This window comes from Panthera leo, chromosome D3 (genome assembly GCF_018350215.1).
Source record: "Panthera leo isolate Ple1 chromosome D3, P.leo_Ple1_pat1.1, whole genome shotgun sequence".
Taxonomy (NCBI): Eukaryota; Metazoa; Chordata; class Mammalia; order Carnivora; family Felidae; genus Panthera; species Panthera leo.
In genome coordinates this window covers 31,441,488-31,450,729 of record NC_056690.1, presented here as the reverse complement: position 1 = coordinate 31,450,729, position 9,242 = coordinate 31,441,488, and the positions used below count along the sequence as shown (strand labels likewise).

Here is a 9,242-nt window from a genome sequence, read left to right as displayed (position 1 = left end):
CTTTTAATACAGCAAAATATTTCAAACTAACTTTGGTAACATTTGATTAAATGTTTTACCTTAGGCCCTATAGAGACCCAATTTTGAAAATCTCAAATAAATGAAGATTCCCATTTCAAAAGATGAACTGTAGCCAACAGAAGAAATGTGTCTACCATGAAAAAAAAGTATTTTTCAGAAATGTATATCTCACAAATACATTTTACAAAAATGAGATTTCAAAAATATCAGGAAAGATGCACTCGCTTTTTCTGCCTTATTTGTTAAAATCACTTCCTGTCCATTTCATCATCATCCCCATATTCTACCATACAGTGGCCTTGTTTATAATGCCTGAATGGATTAAGAAATCTTGAACCCACTGGCCTGAACCCAGTGGGAAGAAGACAGGATAAAGCTAGATGTGTCTAATACTTGCTTCTTTCCTCCCAAGACACCTTCAGCCCAAACTATTAAGATCTTTCAAATTCCTGCAATTACCTTCTAAGATCACTGAAGTAGGACAGCCTATAGTTCCATTTCATCCTGGAGCATAAAGACTACAGTGGGGTCTTTTATTTGTAAATAAATGGGGGTATATTCTGTAACAAAAAAATAAACCAAAGATTACATTTGAAGGCATAATTTTATTACATTCACTACTGGGAGAAAGGTAATCTCAATGTATGCATTCTTTCTCTACTTCGTTGAAATCTAAATAGTACACTGTTGTATGCAAAAGGTTGTTTCAGTAAAAGATAGTTTTGGTACTTTAAAAGGCTGGTTTTGCTATTATTCTTGAAAAAACTAAGTCTCTTGCCTGACCTATTTTTCATGTCCTTTGTTAATTTGCTGAGCAAACCCTTTTCATCCACTTTATTTTTTTATTTATTTTTTTTTTTGACAGTCACAACAAAGTTTATTGCAATAAGAGGCAAGGCCAACTGATCGGGACCGACACTCTGGACCAGAGTGTGGTCTCATCCACTTTATATATAAAGTATGTAAGTTAAATCTCAGTCATAGCTCCCTCTTTATCCTGTCAACATATCTTAAAGACAGATATGCATATCAGACTTGGGGTGCTGCTCTGCCTCACTGCTCACAGAAAGTAGGGGCAAATTAATCCAAAGTACAAAGTTGACTGTAAATGAAATGGAGTTTACTATATATAGCAAACTGTATACATTTACTGTGTATGTACACACACACATACACATATATATGTGTGTGTGTATGTGTGTATATATATATATATATATATATATATATATATATATATCGGTAATTTATTTAACTTGATGCACATTACTATATTCTGTTAGCGTGCTATTAATATTCAAAACATTTACAAGTATCTCCTTTTAAGCTATTTGTAGCTTCCCTTAAAGACTAGGTTAGCAATATGGTAGCAACAGCATTTGATAGGATACAAATATTCCTGATGATAAATAATGACAAAAAAACTCATATTTCATATAATATTTTACTAAACAATTTCAAAGTACTCATCAGTATCTCACTTTCTATAACTGGATAAACACAATAATGAAACTGGAGGGCAACAAAATTCAAATGGATTGAACAAAAAGTGGATAGTCAGGAAAAGCAAATCTTAGTCTCAGGATTATTGACTTCTAAGAATCCCAAATTTACCCCTATTGGAAAATATGCCCTGTGCAATGTGAAAAATAAAAGTAATTTGTTTTAGAAAAGTTTCATATAAGATTTTAAAACAAGGCATAGTCTCAAGTGGTTAAAAAAAAATAAGAAATTTGTTAATAGCATTTAATATCTTCAAAATATGATTAATTAGCAAGCTAAAACATGTAAACTGTGTTTAGATTTGAATATGTGCTGTCAATCTGAAATCATGGGTTCCATTGTGTATCAGGAGACCAAACTGTTCTGCCTGAATAAAAGTGTGTGTGGTAACGCAACAGTGGCCCCCTCGCTGCTCCACCCTGCCTCCCCCACAAAAAAGGAAAGATTCTAAACACAGCATATTAACTTACAAAATGTTCCAATACAATGATTAGATGTATCATATGTAAGCCTTTTTTCCTTTAACTTATTCTCCAAATTTGGCCAAACTAAATATTTAATACATAAATCCTGCCCCATAGCAGTGATTCGCACAGGATTGTTTCTTGTAATCCCTTTGATATTCTCTTGCCTTATCATATCACTCAAAACAATGATGGTCTAGAAAGAGGTTCTGAATATCAACTCAAGGGTTAGAGTTTAAGTAAAAGCAGTTAGAGCAAAAGGAAACAGACACACACATCCTCAAACGCACTCAATCAGGGCAACTCTCCTGACAATGGCTGAATTTCATTCCAAACAGATTAATTTAATGATAGCTTTGCTATTAAAACAATTTTCAAGTAAAATGCTCAAGCATATTTCAATATAAGGAAAAAAGGATATTTCACTAAAAGGGAAAAAGCAGTTTAAAAGCAATTTAAAAATTTACTCCACAATGAAATGAACATGAACTCTGAAACAAAGACACAGAGAGAGTGTTGGCCTGTGGAGACAAAGGCCTGCCACGTGGCAGGGGGAGTGACTCAGCTCTGGGACAACCTAATGGCACTTTCCTTCCTCCCACACCTGTATCTGCTTGAGAACCACAAACTTGAGTCATGGCTTAAGAATATTTGATTTCAACAATAAACTTAAGGTAGTATTATTTTCACTTTTCCTCTGAAAGATTAGTTGAGAGAGAACACAAATGACTCACAGTAGAGATTTATGCTCTATGTATGTATATGGCCATATATATTTGTTTTAAAAATTTTGATTATGACAAGCTTCAGGTAAAAATCATTTTCAAAGGTTCAATTTTTCATTTACATATAACCAATACATCCTATTTACACATGTATGACTCCATTTTTATTCAACTTCCTTCATATAAAGTGTATATTTTAACTGGTGTGTAACTGTTATATACTGTTTTTACAGAAACACTAAACATCCTCTTATTCACTAGCAGTTTTGATAATAGTTTTGTCTCCACATTGAGAAATGAATATAGTTAAAAGCTCAATGTATAACATAAAGATGAAAACCCAGTGTTAACATCCTGTCTAGGGCCACATCAGGTATTCAAGGAGTCAACTGCCCCAATTGCATATATTATAGTTGCAACAAAACACAAAGCAAATATGATTCTTAAGACCCTGAAAAAGAGATCTGACTTATGAGATATTAACCACTGCTTAATGGTATTGATGTTCATTCTAACCTGGGTTCATTTTTTTTTTTCCCCAAAAGAACACTGATTTTTCTAGTAATATTTAACCTTAAAAAGGTATCTTAGGTCTTTAACCCTCAGAGAACTGGTATATTTTGGTAGCTAATCAAAAAAATAATCAGGAACATGTATCTTTGCGCAGTCTCCAAAGGGTTAAAGTGCAGAAATTGTCTGTCACTTGTTATATAAGGCACCCTATTCCACTTTTTTCTTAAAAGAAACTTTTTCTTTGGTTTCCTGTAATTTTTCAGTGAGTCTATCCTTTGTTTCTTCCATTTTCTCTGTGAGAAGCTCCTTGGTCTCTTCCATCCTGTCCTGCAGATACTCCTTAACAGGAGGTGGTGTTGACATGTAGCCCCGACTACGCAAATACTTCACAGTAAAGGAGGTTCCTCCCAAAGTCACGGTATATCGGGCAGGTGTTGCGATCTGAGGAGAAAACACAGGCAGATCAACAGCCAATCATGATTATCGTCTTAAGCAAAAACAATTTGAAATTAAAATTCTTACTAATAGCCAAACAGCATAAATTACTTTATTGCTTGATCAGGCCAACATAGTTACAGCCCACATGGTTTACCCTCCTAACAAGGGATGCTTCTTCTGTAAATGCATTTCACAAATATCTGTCACTTAGGCACTGACCCAAAGATTACAGAATATTTTTTTTAATGTTTATTTTTTTAATTTTTGATAGAGTATGAGCAGGTAAGGGGCAGGGAGGGAAACACAGAATCTGAAGCAGGCTCCAGGCTCTGAGCTGTCAGCACAGAGCCTGACACAAGGCTCAAGCGAATGAACCACAAGACCATGACCTGAGTCAAAGTCAGACACTTAACCAACTGAGCCACCCAGGCGCCCCAAGGACTACAGAGTATTTACAATAGAAGCACTGGGGCCTATAACCATGTGCTAGTGAACATGGGGACATGCTCATTGGGATATGAGGAAGATGGCTCAGGATCACTACGAACAACAAACATGCAAATGCTTCTGTTCCTTAAAAACCCTGCCAATCTATAGACTGTGTATCTAGAACTAAACCAGAACCAAACTACTTCAAATGGGCGAGAGGCAAACATGAGCCAAATGTTTATTCTTTACTGAATTTAGTTTAGTTTCACTTCCAAATCCCTTTGACTTTTCCAGGCCTTATGCTACTTTCTCATTACAACCCACCCTGGGTCTGGAATCCCAACTGGGAACTTCCAGGAAGCCAAAAAAAGTAGTTGGTACATATGTTGCAGACACACACAGGTTTAACTCTGACCAGAGATTTAAGGACTAAAGCTAAAAAGCAGACAAACTGGTCAAAGAGCAACACAAAAGTGGAGAGAGTCTATATCACATTCTGAGGCTTCCGTGTCAAAATTCAGTACCAAAACTCTTTGAAGGAGCCACCTCTGTTCTCTACCTCCAACTTCCCTCTTCATTCTCTCTTGAACTTACTCTAACCGAGCGTTCACCCTCCACCTCTCATCATAGTCACTGTAGAGGCCTGTGAACCATTAGAGGCAATGGAGATAGCCCCCTGCCCCCATCTACTCCTTGGAGCATGCCCTCACCTGGCTGCCACGCCCTCACTTCCCTGGTTTCCTTCAGCTTCAGAGGCTGCCACTTTCCAGTCCTACCTGTCCATTCCTCCTCCCGTTGCCTACCTCTGAGCACTATGGGGCAGCATTCAGTCCCTGCACTCCTTTTCTCTGCCTCGCTCACTCCCTTGGCAGTCTTTTCCAGTTTCATGTCTGTAGTGCCATCTATACATTAATGATTCTTAGATTTCCAGACCGAGCCTTTTCCCTAAATTCCAGTATATACAACCTCCTACTCATTTCTGCCTGCACATCTAATAGGATCTCAAAATATCATTTATTCAAAACTGATCTCATGATGTTCAATGGTCCCACCCCAAACCTGCTCCTCTTAAAGCTGTCTGCATCTCAGGAAATGGCAACTCTATTCTTAAGTTGCTCAAGCCAAACATCTATAAGACAGTTTCGACTCCTTTCTCTTGCATAATTTACATTCAACCATTAAAAAATTCCATCAGCTCCACCTTCAAAACATATCTAGAATCCACCTACTACTTAGTGCCTCTCCTGCTACCACCTGGGTCCTAGCCTCTATCAGCTCTTACACACACCACTGCAATAAACCCTCCTTTGCTAGGTCTCTGGGCTTCTGCACTTGCCCTGCTATATATACAGACAATACAGCAGCCAAAATGATTTTGTTAAAACACAAGTCAGATGCTCAAAATTGCCCAGTGACTTTCCATTTCCTCTGAGTAAAAGCCAGAGTGGCCTGTAAGGCCTCTGTTGCCTCTCTACTGTTCACTCATCCCAGCCACACTGGCTTCCTCCCTGTTCCCTCAAATACGCAAGGTATCCTGCAGCCTCAGGACTTTGCACTTGGCTTTCTCCTCCTTGAATGCTCTTCTCCCATACAGCTGCCTGATTACTCCCTCACCTTCTGGCAACCATCCCTCTGAAAAAAACAAAAACAAAACCAAAAACCAGAAACAAACCCCAAAAACAAACACATCCTCTCTTGCTGGTTTGTTCTCTCTTCTGAGCATTTACCATCATCTAAACACTGTGTGTGTGTGTGTGTGTGTGTGTGTGTGTGTGTGTGTGTGTGTGAACTTTACTTTCTTTGCTTAACTGCCTCCCACTATTAGAATGTAAGTTCCATGAAGGCATGTACTTTGTGCCATTTTATCGAATTAGTTATTCCCAGTACCTAGAATGGCACTTGGCACACAGTAGGGGCTCAAAAAATTTTTGTCAATTCAAACAAAGGTGCATTTTCAGGACAGTGCTAGCGGGCTGACAAGTGTGTCACAGTCAGTACCAGAAGGTCACACACAGGTTGTTTTTCTCCTCTTTGCCACACCTCTTTTTGGGGCTTTGCTTTATTGAAGCAATAAATCTCAGTCTTTGTTACTCCACCTGAGAAACTGTGGGTTACAGAAAATACCCAGGAGAATCCCCTGCACATTTCCCACCTCAGAGGGACAGTGAGAGGGAAGAAACACTGCTGATACTAACCTAACTACACGTACAAGTTCATGTTTCAAATCCCAACCTACAAACATGTACTGAGCACTAATGTGCCGACAAAGCACAATACCAGGCATAGCGAAAACAAAGAGAAAGGAGAAATGACTCTGAATTCCCATTCTAGGCTCTTAAAATCAAATAGAGAAACCAAACATTAAAAAAACAAAAACAAAAAAACCCTAACACTAGACCAGGATATGAACACACATAATATGGGAGCACAGGATAAGGAGCTATTATAATTAAGGAAATGATAATCATACCCATTATAACTAGAAACTTGATAATTTATGAATTTAATAAGTTTCAATGTTGAAAAACTCAGCAATTAAATGTTAAACCTCTGGTCAAAATTACAATAAAAAAGGAAATCTCCCAAGATTTCAGAGGATTTTAATGAAGATGACAGAACAAAACAATGATACTTATACTACTATAAAACCATAATTCTAAGCATTTTTATACAACAGAATTAAAGTAACATCTAGCTTCCAAATGTTTTCTACTTGTTTTCTTTCTTAGAATGAAGACATACAGAACTTCTTAACTGTCAACTGAGAAAAATTAGATTAATATGGCTAATTTCCACAATTCACAATGAATCTCCTTTTCTAAAATAAAGACCAATAGATATAGAAACTCTGTTTATAAAGATGTCATTGTCTCAAATCCAGAGAACAGGTATTAAAAACTGTAAACTTCTAAAATTAAATATATGTAATGCTACTAAGTCTAAGGTTTATCCCATAAAACAATTTGAACTAAACTTTATTATTTTACTTATTAAGAAGAACTATTATAAACTGTAAAAGTAAATGCTAAATATCACTAAAAGTCAGGTGGCATGTGGATCTCTGAATAAGGAAAATTAATATACTGTAAGTGGGAGAAATGTCAAAAAGATGACTTCTGGAAATTTGTTTCACATTTGTGTGATCACAACAGGTTAGGAATGATCTACCTATTTTCAAGGCACTTCTTCCTAAACCATCATTTTATTTATACTTAAAATTTTTATTTTTAATTAAAAAAAATTTTTTTTAATCTTTATTTATTTTTGAGAGAGACAGACAGCATGTGAGCAGGAGAAGAGCAGAGAGAGAGGTAGACACAGAATCGGAAGCAGACTCCAGACTCTGAGCTGTCAGCACAGAGCCTGACGCAGGGCTTGAACTCGCAAACTGTGAGATCATGACCTGAGCCGGTCAGACACTCAACTGACTGAGCCACCCAGGCGCCCCATACTTAAAATTTTGAAACTTAAAAAACATTTTAAACTGTAGCCATTAGACATACATGAAATTTGGTATTTTAAGTTACAAAAGAACTAATATGGAGTTTTATGAGGAACTGAGCAGGTCATTGGTTAAGTGTAAAGAGCAACTGATTTACAACTGTACTTACCTTAAACAAGGCATATGCTGTTAGGGCATTTCCACTCTGGGAATTTTTCAGAATGTTTACTACACTGTCAGGTAACCCAATGAGTTCTAGAAAAGGAACGACATTCACTCCTCTAAGAAAGAAACAAAGTAATTTAGATATATGTACACACAAACTTAACGGGATAAATATTTTCAAAAAATTTTCTGAAAACACCAAAACCAAATTTTGTTTAAAAGTCACTTCTGCATTATCGAGCACTGTGATTTCACTCTATAAGAACATGTACAGAACATTGGTGTTGTACCGTATCTGTTTGCAGCTTCTGCTTTGCTTCTGCACATGGTCATCCCTAATTACCACATTAAAAAAAATAGAAGGATCTAGCTGAGTTAAATTAATTGCTTTATGTGATCTAAAAGGAAATAAAGGACCAGAATTATTTACCTGGTCTTAGTTTCCTCAATCAAATACCACTTTCTCAGAAAGCTCCAATTCAAACTTCAAGACCTAAGCTTTTTTTTTTTTTTTTTTTTTTTTAATGTTTATTTATTTTTGAGACAGAGAGAGACAGAGCATGAATGGGGGAGGGGCAGAGAGAGAGGGAGACACAGAATCGGAAGCAGGCTTCAGGCTCTGAGCCATCAGCCCAGAGCCTGACGCGGGGCTCGAACTCACGGACCGCGAGATCGTGACCTGAGCTGAAGTCGGACGCTTAACCGACTGCGCCACCCAGGCGCCCCAAGACCTAAGCTTTTCACCTCTAAAATTTTATGTCAGGTTATACTATTATTGTAAAAGCAATACTACAGTATCACTTGTGTTATTATGCAAAGAAGAAATAATTCTATGGGTATTCTAAAAGGATGCCTCTATTCTATTAGCAGGCTTAAAAGGCAGGTGAAGAAGCAATTACCATAAATTACAACACATTTTTGGAGGGAGGGACAGAAGGCAAAGTCTCTAATATGAACTGTTAAGCTCTAATTTATTTTTAGTTTCCCTGATTATCAACATTTCGCATACTGGTGTGTGCTCTTTCACACTCTTGCTCTATCACTGTGTGTTGTTTTACAGACATTGTGACCCTTGACTCCTAAATCAGAACAAGGTTCTTGTTCTGTGCTTTCCTACATGCACATAATTATCACATTCAGGAAATGTAACATATAACATGAGTATATAATGATACACAATATATTATTTAATATTAAAATTTCCTGAATTGTCCCAGCATATCCTTTAAATCACTATCTTGTCATTTCTCTCTGGTCTCCTTTTCTCTAGAAGTACTCCCCAGAACTTTTTGTTGAAGAGGGCAGGATAGTTTTTGACACCGAGATTTTTGAAGCATCCAGGCCTGTTGCATGGGAGAATATCCCTCAATTTGGATTTGTCTGATTTTTTCCTCTTGATCAGGTTCAGGTTAAACATTTTTCAACAGGAAAACTGCACAGTTAATTCTGTCTGTCTCAGTGCATCATAACAGAAGCCACATGATGTCACTTTGTCCCATCGCTGGTATTGTGACTCTTGGTTAAGGTAGGCTCCACAGTGTG

The 9,242-nt window shown here is 37.1% G+C and overlaps 1 protein-coding gene across 9 annotated transcripts in view; it reads right to left on the bottom strand.

The window, feature by feature from the left end:
- Positions 1-1,451: 1,451 nt before the first annotated feature.
- The window catches only part of FAM210A (family with sequence similarity 210 member A), a 29,276-nt gene continuing 21,485 nt past the window's right edge, over positions 1,452-9,242 (bottom strand). For all 9 annotated transcript variants that reach the window (XM_042911666.1, XM_042911659.1, XM_042911658.1 and 6 more), the window contains exons 3-4: positions 7,705-7,816; positions 1,452-3,667 (exon numbers count right to left, since the gene is read on the bottom strand). In XM_042911666.1, coding sequence (XP_042767600.1) covers positions 3,434-3,667; positions 7,705-7,816 — 346 coding nt within the window. In that variant the 3' untranslated portion in view covers positions 1,452-3,433. The remainder of the gene's footprint in view (positions 3,668-7,704; positions 7,817-9,242) is intronic.